General features: G+C 36.9%; 1 protein-coding gene and 1 long non-coding RNA gene across 2 annotated transcripts; one reads left to right on the forward strand and one right to left on the reverse strand.

Annotated features, from left to right (window-relative positions):
* Positions 1–1,894: 1,894 nt before the first annotated feature.
* On the reverse strand, positions 1,895–5,178 carry LOC133875175 (endoglucanase 11-like). Its single transcript, XM_062313207.1, has 5 exons — positions 4,939–5,178; positions 4,611–4,823; positions 4,087–4,287; positions 3,595–3,849; positions 1,895–2,804 (listed from the first exon to the last, which is right to left on the reverse strand). The coding sequence occupies exons 1-5, from the start codon at positions 5,173–5,175 to the stop codon at positions 2,151–2,153; spliced, it is 1,560 nt and encodes a 519-aa protein (XP_062169191.1). The 5' UTR covers positions 5,176–5,178; the 3' UTR covers positions 1,895–2,150.
* Positions 2,722–6,873, forward strand: LOC133875184 (uncharacterized). Its single transcript, XR_009901435.1, has 3 exons — positions 2,722–2,813; positions 4,108–4,266; positions 6,781–6,873. It is a non-coding gene; the product is annotated as an uncharacterized LOC133875184 (long non-coding RNA).
* The last annotated feature ends 11,895 nt before the right edge of the window (positions 6,874–18,768 follow it).

Here is an 18,768-nt window from a genome sequence, read left to right on the forward strand (position 1 = left end):
TTTGTACTTCTTTTTCGTTATAAACTATTCATATGGGCACAAAGATTTTAAAATATTTTAATTTATCTGGATGAAACTAAAATTAAGTGTCTTATTTTTTAGTTCATTTGAATGTTTTAAGGAATATTTTTGTTTTCGTTTGTATGATTTACTCGATTTTCAGCCATTTTGTTTAGTTTGTTATGTATTTTTTTTAGAATGAACGTTCAGAATTACATGGATTTTATTTGTATTGAAATGTAATATGTATCACACCAATAATATTAGAGACTCCTACTAATTTTTATTTTTTTTATTAATGCTTTGATAATCATAATCTACAGGTTTTCTTCTTGCTTATTTATTTATTTATTTCTTTCTTCTTTATACTTCTTTTCATTTTAAACTACTGATATGGGAACAAAGATTTTAACATGTTTTAATTTATATGGATTAAAATAAAATTAAGGGTCTTATTTTTTAATATATTTGAATTTTTTAATGGTATTTTTTTTTTTTGGTATGATTCACTCAAATTTTTTTTTTTTTTTTTTGGAATTGTTTTTTCTGCCTTTGAAAGCAAAATAAGGCAAAAAATTATTTGATTAAGCATTGAACGTGATGTGAGAGGATTTATTTGATTCATTAAATGTTGAGTGGAAAATTTTGTTTCATTTTGTAGGATTTGGCTTAGGTGCTTTAAAAAAAAATTACAACACCATCTTGACCGTACCATTTAAAAAACTACAGCACATATGCTGTAATATTTGGAATTTAGATTTTCTTTTTGCTATTTTTTTTTTATACTTCTTTTCGTTATAAACTACACCTATGTGAACAAATATTTTAAAAAGTTTTGATTTTTTTGGGTTAAAATATATAAAATTAAGAGTCTTAACTTTTATTGTCTTTTTATTGAAAGATGTGTGATAATTTTTTTTTTTTTTTACAAGCATTTTTTAACCTATAATAAAAAGTACGATAAAAATATATTTAAATTTTGAAACTAAATTATGATAAAGAATTTCGAGCATAGCATGGGTTATGAGCTAGTTAATCTTAACCACAAGTCATATATATAATCCTCTATTAATGAGCTTACGATGGCTTCATAATATACTCGTTGCACCTCATTATTAGGGACTGCAATATATCACGTTTTCTGCACCTTAGCATATATTCTAATGAAATTTCGTACTCTCTAGTCTCTACGATACTTTTACAGCATTAAATTCTTGACACGAAAAGTTCGCTTAGCAATATTTTGAAAAGGCGAGAAATTGGGTGTGTGCACGCGCTGCCAATCGCGTAAACCGGGAAAAGGAAAAAGAGCATTGATCATCAGAGACCGTGGATTTTTTGTTCTTGAGGTTTTGGCTTTTAGCATGGAGCACCCGTAATTAGAGGAAGCAGCGATTAATTCCAGAATCATGGAGAAAAAGACGAACCCAAAATGTCCGTGATTGTCACAACTCCCCAATCTTTCACATGTACAATATTTACAAGTGTCGCAAAGTGCCACCAACTTTTCTGTTGGTAGGTGTTGATCAATTTGACATGTAAGTCTTTCTATTTTCAAGAATAATACACGTACATTAACAAATAGATAGAGTAGGCTTGATTAGAAAATAGACAAAAAAAAGAAAGAAAGAAGTAGGCCAACAATTTTTGAGATGACTTGCGAATTTGATATGAACTTAAAATAAAATTAATAAGTTAGAGTTGATGAGTCTAGTTAATTTAATTAAATAGGTCGAGTTAAGGTTAATTTGATATATATAATTTTATACGCATACCTTGATATAATTACCTGAATGTGACATACAATATTTAAGGATGATAATTTTTGACTTGATTCATAAACTCAACATAAAATTAATGAATTAGAGTTGAGTAGTCTAAACCCATGCCTCAACTCAACCTAACCGCACATGCCAACACGAATGGACACCCATAATAAATAGTCACAATTTTTTTTTTGGGAAGCCTATGCTATTTGGTATATATTATTTTCTAACAACCTTCAAAATGTTTATATTTTATTGATATTTTTCTGTATTTCCTTTTGCATATATAAAATGGTTATACATTGGGTTAGTTCACCTCGATTCAGCCCCCAAAACTTCCTAATCTCCTCGCTTTCTCTCTCTCTCTCTATATATATATCCCTTTTAAGCAGAAGCAATTGAAGGTGGATTAACAGAGAGACCACCTTGTAATCCATGCAATTTAGCAAAAACTCCGACCAGTGTGGCAGTATTATACGTGCATGCCTCAGTTTGCATGTAATTAGACCTTTCATCCCTAAACTCGTCCTTGCTATCTGGCCCACCAACGAGGGCCCCAACGAGGACATTAGGGTTCGGACCTCCTCGTCCGTACCAATTATCGTACCCCTGTGTGCAACCGATGAAACCCTTATTCTCTTTGTATGATTCAGTGGATGCTCCCCTGTGGTGCACTCTACGCGGGTAATTGGATCCGTATCCGACTAAGTAACTCATGGCCATTGGATTAGAGCCCAAGATGTAATCAACCTGTGATTTTGCAAAGGAGAGGATTTCTCGAGGGCCCACCAGTCCTTTATGGCAACCGAGCTTCTGATTCGAGGCTTGGAGATGATCGGAGTAGAGTGTGAGAAGAAACGCCGCGGTTGAGACGTATTGCATGTTGTTCCATTGGCGGATGTACAGTAGGCCTCCTGGGGTGCGTTCCACGTTAGTCACGTTGTTTTTGTTGAGGCAAGCGCATAGGTAGTGCTCGGCCTGTGAGCGGTACTGTTCCAGTATGCGCTTGTGTTCCTTGTGCTTTTCTTCCATCAGCAACTTGAAAAGGTAAAGAGAAGTGCTATTAATTATTAAGATTAAATTACAAGTAAAATCCGAGTTTTCCTGATTTTACGCGTTTTCATGTAGTAATCTCGGATGGGTTCATTTTCAAACACACTTATATGGTACTGATTATATTATAATGATATATGATTGAAACTTGAAAGTACATGGGGTATGGTTCTGTCTAATTACCACTAATTAGGGCTGTCACACCAATAAAGTATCTGTGTGTACGTATCAATCTAAGCGTGAAGACAAAAATGGCGAATTTGGCCATTCAGGTGGCTAAGTGGCTTGATAGCTAGCCTTGAGTAGTCTGGAAAGCCAAACCCAAACAAAGCCACAAAAGGTAATTAATCATAAGCTTTCAGAACAATAGGCCGGCCCTAAATGCTTGATATGTAAATAAGTGGCGCCCAAACACTAAATGCAAAGATTAGGTTTGAGTCTAGGTCGAGTTCGAGTTTGAAACAGGATCTGTTGGGAGCAGGACACGTATTCCTTGTATTATCTTATAGGACATGTGTTCCAATTTAATGGTCCTATTCCAACTAAAATTGGACCAAACCAAGTCAATGAAGTTAATGTTTTAACTGTCAAAGGTGTGTGACTGTTATCTTTTGACTCATGCGCATGATCTGCATGTACGTGTCAAAAACTGTGTCTTAATTTCTTTTGACTCTTGCAAAGGCTAAAAACATTGTATTGGTGCCTTGGTGGTGTACATGTCTGTGTCAAAATTGTGTATATGAGAGAGAGAGAGAGAGAGAGAGAGAGGGTTTACCTTTGAAGCTATGAGTTGAACACCGACATACTTGACATCCCAGCTAAACTCAGTCATGGCCCAAGTAATCCCACCGAAAAGATGTGCCTTCTCCAAGATATACCTCAAATAATCATCCTTGTCCGTGGCCTTGTATAGCCACAAAGCTGCCCACAACAACTCATCCATATACCCACTCACAGAAGAATAGTACCCTTTTGCCACCCCAATACTTTCATCATATTTTCCTCTATACTTGTCACCAAACTCAAACAACTGCAAATCGAACTCATTTAATATTATTATCCTAATTATTTAATATTAACAAAAGATTAGTTAAAATCGAACTCATTTAATATTATTATCCTAATTATTTAATATTAACAAAAGATTAGTTAAACGCTTCCCCTCTAGCATTAATTACACTAATTAAATACTTCAATTTTGGTGAACAGTATACCTACCTCATATGTTCGATCTTATATAACAACCTAATTAAACTAGCTTAATTACCTGTTTTGCATGGTGTAATAGTAGGTGAGAGTAATGTGGATTTGTTCTCCTAAACACAATTGAAGCTGCCGCCATTGCTGCCGCCGTCTCACCAGCAACATCTGACCCGGGATTGTTGGCATCAACCTTGTAAGCTTGTCGTGATGTTGTCATATCCTCCGGCCGCTGCCAACAGTAGTGGTCAGTGTCCCCTTCACCCACCTGAAAATTCATTATATGTTAATAACCTATGTAATAAACATTTGATAAAATTAAAAAAAAATAAAAAAAAATCAGGTTGAATAGTTGAACAGGGAAAAAGAAAAACATGCTGCGGGCCGCGAGTAAGACACGCGCCAATCACGGTACTAAAAATGGGTTATGGGTCCGCACGGAGACTTATAGAAAAACCCCTGACTGACGGCTATGACATTCAAATCCATTTTCCGGTGAGTGTGGAGGAAATAGCCCACTCTCGAGAGAGACGCGTGGATTGACATGTTCTGAACTCGTAAGAAGGGATTGAAATTTCAAATTTGAATTACCTCTGCCCATAACACATTTGGGTGAGTATGGGCTTTGATGAAAAAATCAGTTCCCCACTTGATCGCCTCCAGAGCGTGATGATACTCGCCGGCACCGGCAATTTGTTCTCCATATTCAATGACACCCCACGATAGCATTGTTACAGTGAAAGCCATTGGTAGACCAAATTTCACATTATCACCCGCATCATAGTACCCTCCCACCAAGTCTACCTGAAAAACAAAAGCCAAAAAAAGAGTCACCGGCCGGCCGATTGCAGCATCCACTAGATGAATGTGTATAAATATTTGGTGCCTTTGGCAATTGGGGTAACGGAATGAACGTAACTCCTTGTTCCAGACCGTCGGTGAGGCCGGAATGGTGGCGCCAAGTGACTCTTTGGTTGTGGGGTAACCGGCCGGAACGCTGGGATTCGAAGTAGAGGAGACTCTTGGAAAGAGCTTCGCCGTAGTCGAAAGACTTACAACCCAAGGGAAGGATGGCTAAGATAATGGAGATTAGACCAAAATAACGTTGAAGAAACTTGGAATGTTTTTGAACATTGCCTAGCTTCCTGCCCTCCATTACTCTCTCTCTCTCTCTCTCTCTCTCTCTCTCTCTCTCTCTCTCTCTGTATTTATATATATATACACATACGGCATACGGGCTTGGCATGGGAGTGAGTATTACCGTGACACCTGGTGATCAGATGAGCTCGAGCTCATGTGAGCTTGAAGTGTTGTCTTCACTTCATAGGCCGGAATTTCCTTGGTTTGCAACAAATGAATAGGACATATATTGGAGTTCAGTGCAGTAGACCTATCTAATCACTACGCTTTTCAACGGACAACGGTATTGGAATTATAGAACAAGCGAGCTTTACTGAATTTGATAGTCAAAATGTTTTTTTTTTTTTTTTTTTGTTTAATGTGCGAATTATTTAGCTCTTACTCCTAGACTTAAATACATTGCTTTAGTTGTCATTTCAACAAAGAGAACAGAGCCATCTTCATTACTAAGAAAACGCCCCCAAAGGAAAAATACAATCAGGAAGAATAATACAGAGAAAGGCACCCAAATACAAATCAGATTCCTCTCCATTTTACTTACGGAAATGATCTATTTTATCATCTAAATTAATTTTTTCAGATTTAATAAGACATATGTTGCAATGAATATGTTATCCAAGTCATTCAAAATCTTTTAAATGACATAGTACATGTAAACTATTAAATGCAATAAAATAAAATCTAGATTATAAAACAGAGAAAATCATATTCCTTTAAATATATAAGAGAAATTATATGAATACATCTCCTACACACTCATTTTCAAATCTATCATTGAATTTATGAGATCCATATAATTGGATCTTACAAATTCAATAGTAAATTTGAAACTTGATTGTATGGAATGTCTAAGAGATATATGTCGATCTATCATTTCTCAATATATAATATCTGTTCGGCATAATTTTCAAATCTATCATTGAATTTATGGGACCTACATTGGGTTTTACAAATTTAATGGTAAATTTCAAACCTGATTGTATGAAATGTGTAAGAGATGTATGTCTATCATTTCTCAATATATAATATCTGTTTGGCATATTTTTCTAGAAATTAGGCTCTGGCATATATAGTTGCAAATATAGATCAGTTAATGTAGCCTAGCTGGAACTGCTCGTTAATGTTGTTGCTAGCTAATTAATTCGTAGTAATTAATCATTACACTTCATCACCACTCCAAAAACATTAATTAAGAGTTTTTTTTTTTTTTTTTTTGACATGTCCACACAAGAGGGGGAAGGGGGATTCGAATTAGTGACATCCGCTTCATGAAGCGTAGTTCCCAGCCGATTGAGCTACCCCTTGGGAACACATTATTAATTAAGAGTTGAGAAAATGTTTGGGATACAACTTTTATTGTGATTTCTTTACAAACGAAGGCCACAATCTATAAATTAATAAAATGATTAAGAGTACTATATGATTGACATGAGTCAATCATTAACCAACTAATTAAATTGACAAGTCAGATTTTTTTGTAACTTTCCTTAACATGAAATATTATTGATTCAAATCGGCTACAGTGCTCTAAACATTGCGACTTAATTCGTAGTTGTTATTAAACGGTTTTCGACTATATATATAGTTGTTGACTCAAAAACATGTCCCTGTTGCCTAATAGAAGATGAAGATGTTATTCATGCTCTTTGGAGCTGCCCAGCTGCGCAAGACATTTGGGGGTGTGGTCTACGGATTTTTCAGAATAGCAGTTTCATGGGAACTTCATTTCAGCAATTGTTCAAATATTTCTTTGACCGGTTGTGCAGTGAAGACTTGATGTTGATGGCTTTCTTGCTTCAGAGAATTTGGTTCAGAAGAAATAGGATTGTTTTTGATAAAAAAAAAAATGGATAAACCCCTCTACTGTGGCGCAACAAGCTAAGGCAAGCCTCAATGCTTTTTAAGCAAGTAATTTTTCTTTGCCTTCCAGGGAAGCAGGGGTAGAGATGGTGGTTTCTCCCAAAGGTTGGCAACCTCTCTTTCCTAGCTCTATTAAAATTAATTGGGGCGCATCTATTAATAAATTAAACTTTGGGTTGTACTGGTATTGGAGTTGTGGCTCAGGACTATGCAGGGAAAGTTTTGGGGGCCAAATGCTCATATAGGAAGCAATCTCTTGAGCCGGAAGTTGCAGAGATGTTTGTAGCACTGGATGCAGTTGTGTTTTGCAAAAAAACTGGGTTTTGGGGCGTTATAATGGAAGGGGATTCTCTGAAGGTTGTCAAAGAAATAAATTCCCACCCTCCTTATCTTTCCCGACTTGGGCATTTTGTAGAGGCTATTAAGAGGAAGTTTGATTTTTTTCAGTCTATCCTTTTTGTTCATGCGTCCCGAGATTTCAATTATGCTGCATACAATCTTGCAAAGAAGCCTTCTCGTCTTTGCTTAGATCGTGTGTGATTGGAGGAGATTCCTAATTGTATTTCTGATGTTATACTTAGGGAACAGGTTGTCCCTATATCCTAATTATTGGATCACTATTTTGATGATTTAAGAAGAATGATTCGATTTGTTCAAAAAAAAAAAATAAAACTACAAAATAGCTTTCCATCTTAGTTAGACCTGACACATTGAGATGCCTATAAGAAACTAAAATAAAAGGAAAAAAAGAAAAGAAAAGGAGTACATATATACGTAAATTTTAAAAAAAGTGGTCTCCATACCAAATGTGACCACCAAATTAAACCTAGTCGTTGTGATAAACTATTAAAAGGGAAGAAAACGAATACATGTCACGGCTGAGAGTTCACATATAAGGACCTCAATCTTTTTAATCAAATGAAAGAAATAAGCACCCGAATTTCATCAATTTCACAATCCTAAGAATTTGGGTTTGATCACCCCCAAGCTAAGCCTTGAACTTTAGAATATTAACTAAATGATTCAATTGATCATTTTTTATTGGATTAAACATTTGGGATAAGTGGTGATTTAATATGATATCAAAGATAGTAAAGGTTCTGGGTTTAAATTTTGTCTCTATCATTCACCTCATATTTTAATTAAATATTTTATTTGTTGGGCATCAATACTTATTAAGGAAAAATTTGAACCCACAAGTCAAACAACATTGTTTGGTTTTTTCATTTTTGGGGAGCGATCTGTAATGACCCATCCCCAACGCTCAACGATACAATATTATCTGCTTTTAGCTTCTCCAAACCAGATTTCTCATGATTTTGGTACTACTCTTGAAGAAGCACGCTTAACTGCAAAATTATGATAAGTTTATGACCATCGCAGCTGTAAAACTCATTGTGTCAAGAAAGACGCGAATATACATATAAGCATATATTCATTCTCATACCCAGGTAATGTGGGATGTCACAATCACCCTCTCTTGGGACCCAACGTCCCCACTGGCGGCCCTCATGAGATCCCCCCATTCTTGGCGTCCCAACGAGTGTCCGCTAACGACCCTCATGGGCTTGTGAGCGCTCTCCCATCTCAAGCTGGACAATGACTCTAATACCATTTGTAACGACCTATCCTTAAAGATATATTATTATCTGCTTTTGGCTCTTCCGAATCAGACTTCCCAAGAAGTTATTCATCCTAGTACTACTCTCGCAAAAGTACGCTTAACTTATGCGAAGTTCTTATAGGTTAGCAATCACGGCTTTTAAACGCCTTATGTCAAGAAGGATGCGAATATATATAAATACATACCCATTTTCATACTCAGACGATGTTGGATGTCATACGATCGATCCATCAACCATATTATGTCAGGTGTAATTTGATGATGGTTTTGAGGAGTTAAACCAATGTTGGAGGTTTGTCCAGTTACTTTCAAATTTCGATTAGTATAAATCGATTTATGTTAGAGGAAACATGAAGGTTCTAACTTAGGGATATTGGTGATATATATTGCTAGTAATTGTAGAGGTTAATTACGGTGGTCGAGGCTAGGGTTGGACCTTGAGAAGGAGGAAGAGGAGTGAGTAACTAAGTTGAAAGGGCAGTAGCCTGGCTTGAGAGAATGATATGACAAAATCTAGACCATGTATATGATGTATCAGAGGAAAAAATTATCACCATATATAAAGATAGCAAGAAAAAAACTGAAGTAGCTAGGAAAAATGTCCAGAGCGAAGTACTGATATGTAACAAATTAAACTGGAGATGAGTTGCTCTCCTAAAAAATGTCCAGTAGTGATGTAATTGGTGATTAAATTTAGATAGTTGACTTTTGATTAAGCGGTGATACCTCAAAAAGTTAAGTCTCACATTGAGTAATTAAGTAACTCATGAAGGTCTTATATATATGGATGCTATGTCTATCATTGGTTTCTTATTATTTAAGATTGATCTATATAAATAACCATAGAGAGCTCCAATTATAATTAACATTAATTTATTAGTTATTTAGGAGTATAGATTGAACCTAGTAGCACATGTGGCGCCAGGATACTGTAGCTTGATGTGGACCCCTAACGAGGATGTTAAGGATTTGAATATGGGAGATTGTGATATCATAAAAAAGTTAATTAATTCCCACATTTTTTTTTTAATATCAGTTAAGTCTCACATTGAGTGAGTGAATTGTGTAGATGTTGTATGGATGCTACGTTTCACATTGGTTTCTTACTACGTAAATGGAATAAGATTCTATCCATTTGAAATGACTGGAAAGAAATCATTGTTCATATTTTATTTTATTGAATCTAACGGTATAAATACATGTGGTACCAATTTTTAAATGACGTGGTAACATATTTATTATCTGGCAACATATACATACACTATTAGATCAATTAAATTTAATTTGGACTATGAAATAGTTATTCTCAATTTCAAATGAAATGAAGAATATCTTGATCCCAGTGAGACTAGCTAGGATATATAAATGACTCTAAAGAGTTCTAATTATAACATTAACTAATCATTTCAGGGGCGGTCCTACATAGGGACTAGGGGGGCCCTAGCCACCCCAAGCACCAAAAGTTTCTCCCAAAAAAAAAAATTTCAAAAAAAATTAAAATTTTACCCCTTAATTTTTTAATTTTTTTAGTTTTGCCCCTTCAAATTATTTTTTCTTCAATTTAGCTCCTCCATTTTTACAAGCCTGAGTCCGCCACTGAATCTTATAGGGTTTAGTTTAAATGTAGCCAATGGTGTCCCCGCCGTGACATAAACTATAAAGCTAATTTTTAGTAATTGGGCATAAAGATGTTTCCAAATATATTTAATGTTTTTGTAAATTTAATGGTATCCTAATAATTAATTACATTTTTAGTCTCTTAGTGAATGAAGATAACCATTTCAGACCAAATATAAAACAAATTAAACCTCCTATTTCAGACCAAATGCGATAAATAGTTCTCATAGGTTTTGATCGAAATAGTACTGTCTGCATTAATCTTCCATGCATGCAACTGGCAGCACCGTCCAAGTAATTACAAAGATCATTTTGCATATGCAAGCAACCACCAATCATCAAATTTTATAGCACAATGCTTATAGAAATTAATTTTGACATTTGAAGAGGGTCGGGGCATGCCCGTATAAAAAATGTACAAATCTACTATTAAATCAGTAGAATCATATACACATATGTAAGTTCTACAAATTTAGTAATAAATTTATAAAAGAAATGTGTAAGAGATATCAAAATCAAAATGACACCATGCCAAACACGTCTTATTTGGAGATCCAATTAATCCATCACCCTTAATTCCCTTCTCATTTCTGATCCTCCGGCCAAGAATGTCATACCTTGACGCGACCTTTCCCATTTTTACACAAAATGCATTTAACTTCTGAACACAAATTTCCTACTATGTCCTTGCAATTATCGGGCGTCTCACCTCCATTTATGCATGAGGCGTAGTACTTTTTGTAGCAATTCCCGTCCACTTCCCATTTAATGGCTTCTCCAACCTCGAAGGATGCCAGCAAAACAATCATGGCGACAAGAAGCAACATTGCCGAAACCACCTTGGCTGAAGTCGAAGCCATCTAATTAATTTCTTAATTGCCTTTTTGTTTTAGTTTATATGTACTAGCAGCTAGAACCTTAAATATATAGGCTTTGTCGATTGCTGGAAAGGGAGATTGATTTCTTCTGTTACACGAATTGAAGGAACCGGACCAAGTCAAAGTCAAAGATTAATGTATCAGATTAAGATAACATGATCATGTCAAGTTTATTTGTGTTTTGTAATTCTGTAATTAACAAACTCACCTGAAAATGAGTTCTGTTGTTTGTAATTCACATATGTATATCGTGTATATATGCATGATTGATTATAAATAGAACAGATGGAGGACTAAGTCCTCGATCGGTGTGGCATTGCAAACACATCATCAGTGTTTATTATAGTAATGAGGTTTGTTGGAAGTTAATTTGAACATGAAGTGAAGGGGTAGTTCCTTTAATTGGGTCATTAGCAATATTTAGCTATATCTGTTTTTTTAGAAATGTTCCTATTTTTTTTTTCCCTTTATTTTTTTTTAAGTGTTCTAGAAATGTTCCTAATTAACGCTTTTGGGTCAACGCTTTTTCTTTTTGTTGAATGGCCGGCCGCAAACACCGGAAAATTGTCATTTCATTTTTTTGGAACAATTTTGCTCCCTTTTAAAATTGTAATTTCAAATGAAATTGATAGAATCCTTCTCTCCTGCAAACACGTTCAAAAATGCGGACACGGTTTGTGTTTTTGCCAAACCGTTCGGGGCAAGGCGGGGAGCGGGTTGTGCTTTTAAAAATTACCGGGTCCCCACACTACACATCGCATATAAGACCTAAAAAAGTAAACCCTAACACCTCATCTCATTTCCTACCTGCACCGCTCTCGCCTCTCACTCTCCTAGTCTTCATTTTCTCAATTTCTCTTCACCTTTTTTAGCCTTCACTTATTCGTTCTTTCTTTATCTTCTTTTTGAGATATGTACAGCCTGTTCATTCTTCATCTTATTTCTTTCTTCATTCTACTTGTATAGTAACAAAGAGATGAAGATGGCCATGGTGGAAGCATCTAGAAAGCACATGACGGAAGCTAAGGATTGAATGGGCACTAATGTTTTACAGTTGTAAACTACAAACGGTTTGAAAATATGCACTAATCCTTTAGATTCCTTTCTCTGTAGTTTTGCATCTGTAAATGGAAGTATTAAATGCTCCCTTAAATGGATTATGAAATTATTGTACAGACTTTTCCATTTCTAGAGAGACTTTTCCATCTCTGGAAATGAAATTACTAATTACTAATTATTAATTAATACTCATGTGCGTTTGGTTAATCTTTTGGATTCATTTCTCTTGGGTTTTGGCAGTTTTGCATCTGTAAATGGAATTATTAAATGCTTCCTGTAATTTGTAAATGATTTATGGAATTATTAGTTTATTACAGAGAGACTTTTCCATTTCCAGAGACTTTTCCATCTCTGGAAATGGAATTACTAATTAATGCTATGTTTTGCATCTGTAAATGGAATTATAAAATGCTTCCTGTAATTTGTAAATGATTTATGGAATTATTTGTTTATTACATAGAGACTTTTCCATTTCCAGAGACTTTTCCATCTTTGAAAATGGAATTACTAATTATTGCTCATGTTTTCCATCTCTACAAAACATTTTTTTTCCTTTTGTCTCTTTTCATTTTCTCTTCATCTTTTTCACCTTGTTGAACCCGCCCAACCTGCACCCCTCGCCCCGCACAAACCCACCTCTCATGGATTAACCCTTTTTCTTGCGGTTCATGGGTGAAAAATTTCTCCCCCTCAAGATTGCGGGATGGGGGCAAAAAGGGCGAAAATCCACCCCACCCCACCCCACCCCGCCCCGTGCCCACCCCTAGGAAATGTTAACATGTTGATTAAATTTAACAAAAATTACATTTAAGCCCCCCAAACTACCAGCCGTTTTGGAAGTAGCCCCCAAACTACCAACTTTCGCACTATGGCCCTCAAACTTCCAAAAAGTGCACTTCAAAAAGACCACATTTGTTGAAATATTCCCATAATACCCTTGCCACGTGTCATTTTTTCAATTAAAACAATTTTAAAAAACAAAGAAAAATTAAAAATATGAAAAAAAAAATTAAAAATTAAAAATTAAAAGGCCACCCTCATTTTGGCCAAACAACCCCCATGGCCCTTGGGGGTGGTTTGGCCACCCCTAGATCGACCGGCCGAACTCAGCCCCATGGCCCAAATCGCCCCTAAGGGCCCAAAAAATAAAAAAAAAAATAAAAAAAAAAATTAAAAAGGTTAGGGTTTGGCCATTGGGGGTAGCCAAACCACCCTCAGGGCAAATGGGGGTGGCCGATTGAGTGGTTCTTGGGGGTGGTTTTGGCCACCCCCATTTTGGTCCTTGGGGGTGACCGAACCACCCCCAAAGGCCATGCCACCCCCAAACCTAGGGGCGGAGCTATCCCCAAGCTTGGGGGGGGGGGGGGGGGGGGAAACAAAAAAGATTAAAATTTTACCCATAATTTTTTTAAAAAAAATTTTCCCCCCTAAATCCCAAATGCTGGCTCCGCCCCTGTCCAAACCGGCTTGAGCTACCCCCTTGGCCTTTTATTATTTTTTAATTGAAAAGATGACACGTGACAAGGGCATTAAGGGAATATTTTGACAAATGGGGTCTTTTTGATAATTTGGGGGGCCAGCATGCCAGGGTTGGTAGTTTGGGGACTACTTCCAAAACGACTGGTAGTTTGGTATTCTTAAATTTACCTCCTACCAACTTAAGCTTTTGTTAGAAGTAAATTCCAAGATGATGATAGGCACCAAGTTGCCACAAACATAACAAATGAGCCATGCCAAGGACGGAACCCTAGAACAAACTTACCGAGACAATAACCTTTTTCAGTAATCAACCGAGTTTCGAATGATATTTAAACAATTCAGTTCCCCACGCTAATCCCCATCGAGAACAACGTGAGGACATTCCATTTATTGAATAGGGTTCTATGGTCGATCTGCGACCCTTGGATGCCTCCTTGGGGGGCTCGGGCCATAGCCTCCCAAATTCCTTGAAATAGTTTTCTATATTTATTTTTTGATTTTTTAATTAATCAAATGCATCCAAATTCACTATTTAAAATTTTAGGTCTGACTGTACGTCTTTGTCTTAAATCGTTCAACTCGGAGAAGAATTTTCTCTGGAATTTATTCATAGGTGTTGGGCCTAGTGACCTGAATACCCATCTCATCAACCATTGGACCCAAATATAGCCACAAAACATCACATTGGATCTCATCTCTTAGTACATCAGTATCAATCCATGCGATCCCAACAAGAAGTGAATATTTTGCAAGAGTCACGCAAAGCGAGAGTGCAGTGTCGAAGGTGGCCGGAGAGAAAGAGGCCGGAGGATGGGTAAAAGTAGAAGTATGCATGGGGAGGGCCATTAGTATGCGCTACATCTAGCACAATCATAATCAGCACTACCATCTTCAAAGTGTGCTTATACGTGTTTCTTCCATAGTTTTTTATCCCTAGCTCGATAGAAACTTGTTTTTTATTTTGGAAGTTCAATGGTACAATATATAACTGTTTGTAGTACTTGACCTTATTTTGAAAAATGATAAATTCTCACCACATGATTTCATATAAAGAAAGCTTTTAGTTGGGAAAAATAGTAGTTTTTAAAGAATGGTCACTTTTGGCAAGTTATTACGGTTTTAATTTGGCCAATGAAATGGCTAGAACTTACATTAATGAGGTGTTTAGAGGCAAATCCTTTTGATCTCACTCATTTCCAAATCTATATTTTGTGGTACACCTTGTTAGAGACCATCCAAGCAACCCAAGTCAGGAAGCCATGGTACACTCAACTCACAAGTCAGAAAATGTACTTGCTGCAGAACACCATACTGCAATCTCCAGGACAGCACCAACTGCAACTCATTCTGCAATTACACTGCAGCACTTTCAGCCTATCTCGTGCAATACAAGGCAAGACAACAAGCCATCTCAGCCCATTCCTACAGTACCTAGAATTCACAAACCTGCCATGACAGCATACTGTCCATACTTGTAACCATACCCTTAAAGGCCTTTTTTATATTTTTTCTTTGTAGTATAAATATGTATGCTGAACATCAATGAAAGTAAGCAAGAAACTCCGTTTCAATCAAAAGTTTTTCATAGTATCAAAGCACTAAGGCCTACGCCACTCCTTAAAAATTTTCTTTCAACTCCTTCAAACAATCATCCCTATGGCTTCCTCTAGCTCCACTGGCTTAGCCTCATCAAACACACCAACCCTTCTTCTTCCCAACTGCACACAGATGCTTGGAGTAAAATACTAAAACTAGAAGGCAGCAACCACCCTCAATGGCTGTCTATCTTTCTACCCATCCTTAGAAGCAATGAAATGATGGGACTTGTTGATGGTACTGAATCATGTCAACAATTTTTGACCAATGAACAAGGTCAATCTGTCACCAACCCAGAATACTCTTTGTGGGTCAAGAGATATCAGCATTTGCTAAGCTGGATTAATGCTACTCTCTTAGAAAAAGTTATGTCAACCGTATATGGTTTGAATACCTAAACACAGGTATGGGCTGCTTTGGCTACTAAGTTTGCAAGCCAATCTCATTCTTGGATTTCCCATATCAAAAAAGCAACTACAAAACATAAGACAAGGTTCTCAATCCTGTTCTGATTATCTACATTCTGCAAGAAGTTTGGCAGACCAACTTGCCATCATTGGAAAACCACTTGATGATGAAGAGTTTATCTCTTTTATTGTCAATGGCCTCAATCCCAAATTCAACTCTCTGGTTGCTTCTCTGTCAGTCACAACCCGAGAGAAATCCTTAAGCTTTGAAGACTTTCAAGATGTGTTACTTGATCATGAGATGATGCTCAATCAGCAGCAAGCTGCTGCTGCAGACATGTCTACTTTTGTTCTCTTTGCACAAAAGTCAGGGACTCGAAATCCCAATCAGAGAAACAAAGGAACTCAGCCATTCAGCAGATTTCCTCAACATTTCAACCGGCCTCCTCAACAGTTTAGCAGGCCACCATCAAGATTCAACCAGTATTCCAAACCTCCAAGAGGCTTTCCAGGTTTTCAACCAAGACCTCATCCTTCCAGCAGCATGACCAACTTCAATAGAACCACTCCCACACCAAGCTTCTCCAACTCTACAAGGACTCCCTGTCAAATATGTGGTCGAACCAACCACCAAGCTCTTGATTGTTTTCATAGGATGAACTACTCCTACCAAGGGAAACATCCATCTCCATAGCTAGCAGCAATGGCAGCACAAGCAAATTCCGGTTATGATGATCAAGAATGGCTTGCTGATAGTGGTGCGAATGCCCACATCACAAACAATATGGAGAATCTCTACATCCAACGACCATTTGAAGGAAATGACATGGTTGAAGTAGGAAATGGAGCTGCCCTTATGATTAACAATGCTGGTTCAACATTCTTCTTTAATCCTAACTCCTCAACTCTTTTTCAGCTTAAATCTGTCCTTCATTGTCCTAATGCATCTGCAAATTCATTGTCTATTCAAAAGTTTTGCCAGGATAATCATTGTCACTTTATCCTAACTTCATCTCATTTTTTTGTGAAGGACAATCTCACCAAGGCAATCCTCCTGGAAGGCAAGAGTGAAAATGGCCTCTACCCCTTGCGGTTTCAAAGGAACTCACACAGATCAGCTCGTGGCATTGTAGCTTTGTTAGGAGTTAAGACTTCTTCTCTAATATGGCATTCTAGATTAGGCCATCCTGGACCTGATGTAGTGTCCAGGGTTGTTAACTCTTTTAATCTCCCTGTTTCATCTTTAAATTCCAATAAAGTTGTTCTGTGTGATTCTTGTCAAAAAGGAAAGATTAAGAAACTTCCATTTTCTCCTTCAACTCGTCAAACATCTCAACCATTGGACTTAATTCACACTAACATATGGACTTCACCTGTTTCCTCAATAAGTGGATTTAAATATCATGTAATCTTTGTGGATGATTACTCAAGATACACTTGGTTATATCCTCTTAGAACCAAATCTGAAGTGTATGAATGCTTCATCAAATTAAGCTCCTTGTAGAAAAGCAATGTTTGTCCTCCATTAAACAACTTCAATCGGATGGAGGTGGAGAATACACCTCAAATCTTTTTCAAGAATTCTTCACCAAACATGGCATTATTCATAGAAAATCTTGTCCTTATACTTCTCAACAGAATGGCTTGGCTGAAAGAAAGCTTAGACATATTCTAGAAACTGGCTTGACCTTGCTGGCTCATTCCCATCTTTCTAACACCTATTGGGTTGATGCCTTTCTCACGGCAGTCTACTTAATCAATAGACTTCCCTCACCAACATTGAATCATCACTCACCATACTTCAAGTTGTATCATAAAGATCCATATTACCAGAAACTTAAAGTCATTGGATGCAAATGTTATCCTCTCTTACGGCCCATCACTCTTCATAAACTTGAGTATCGATCCAAGCCTTGTATTTTTCTTGGTTATAGCTATGCTGGTTACAAATGCTTAGATCCTACTTTCAACAAAGTTTATTTGTCACGACATGTGGTCTTTGATGAACAGAATTTTCCTGCCAAGGATGATGCCTCTTCTCACTTGCCTTCCAAGATCAATGCAGTTGGTGACTTGCCTTTTCCTACCCAAGTAAGTTTTCTTCCTTCTCCCTCTAATTCATCTCCTATTTCTGATTTTCATTCTACTAATCCAGCTTCATCTGTTCAATCTATCATACACCACAATGAACTTGCAGCACATTCACCTGTTAACACATCTACATCATCCTTTCCTATCTTGACCGAACTTGCAGCATCTCCTCCTCCTATTATCTCCTCTGAACTTGCTCCTGTTACTCAGCTTTCTACTTCTTCTACACAACCTACACAACTTGCATCACATAATTCAGCTCCTTCCACACAGCCTGTACAAACCTCTACCTCAATTCCTCCACTACAAACCTCCCTGCATCCCATGACTACTCGATCCAAAACTGGATCACACTGTCCCAAACAATTCCCAGGTTTCAAGTTATACAAATCCACCAAATATCCTCTCAAAATGCTCCATGTTCAGCTTTCTGAAATTGAACCTTCTTGTTACAAAAAAGGCAGCTTCTGATCCTAGGTGGATTAAGGCTATGACTGAAGAATATCAAGCCTTACTTTCTAATGGAACCTGGACTCTCTGTCGTCGCCCTCCAAACCAAAATATCATCAGCAATAAATGGGTTTATCGGATCAAACAAAAATCAGATGGTTCAGTTGAAAGATTCAAAGCTAGGTTGGTTGCCAAAGGATATGAACAACAAAATGGAATAGACTACACTGAGACATTCAGTCCAGTAATAAAACTTGCCACCATTCGTGTAATTCTTTCTTTGGCAGTTCACTATGATTGGCCTATTCGACAATTAGACATATCCAATGCCTTTCTTCATGGTCAGCTACTTGAAAATGTTTTCATGGAACAACCTAAAGGGTTTGTTGATCCAACACATGTAGATCATGTTTGTAAGCTCCACAAAGCTTTATATGGCTTAAAACAAGCCCCAAGAGCTTGGTTCAACCGTCCATCCTCATTCCTCCTTGATCTTGGTTTCACTGCCTCACTTGTTGACTCTTCACTTTTCATTTTACACTATGGCT

The sequence above is a fragment of the Alnus glutinosa genome, chromosome 8 (genome assembly GCF_958979055.1).
Source record: "Alnus glutinosa chromosome 8, dhAlnGlut1.1, whole genome shotgun sequence".
NCBI classification, from domain to species: Eukaryota; Viridiplantae; Streptophyta; class Magnoliopsida; order Fagales; family Betulaceae; genus Alnus; species Alnus glutinosa.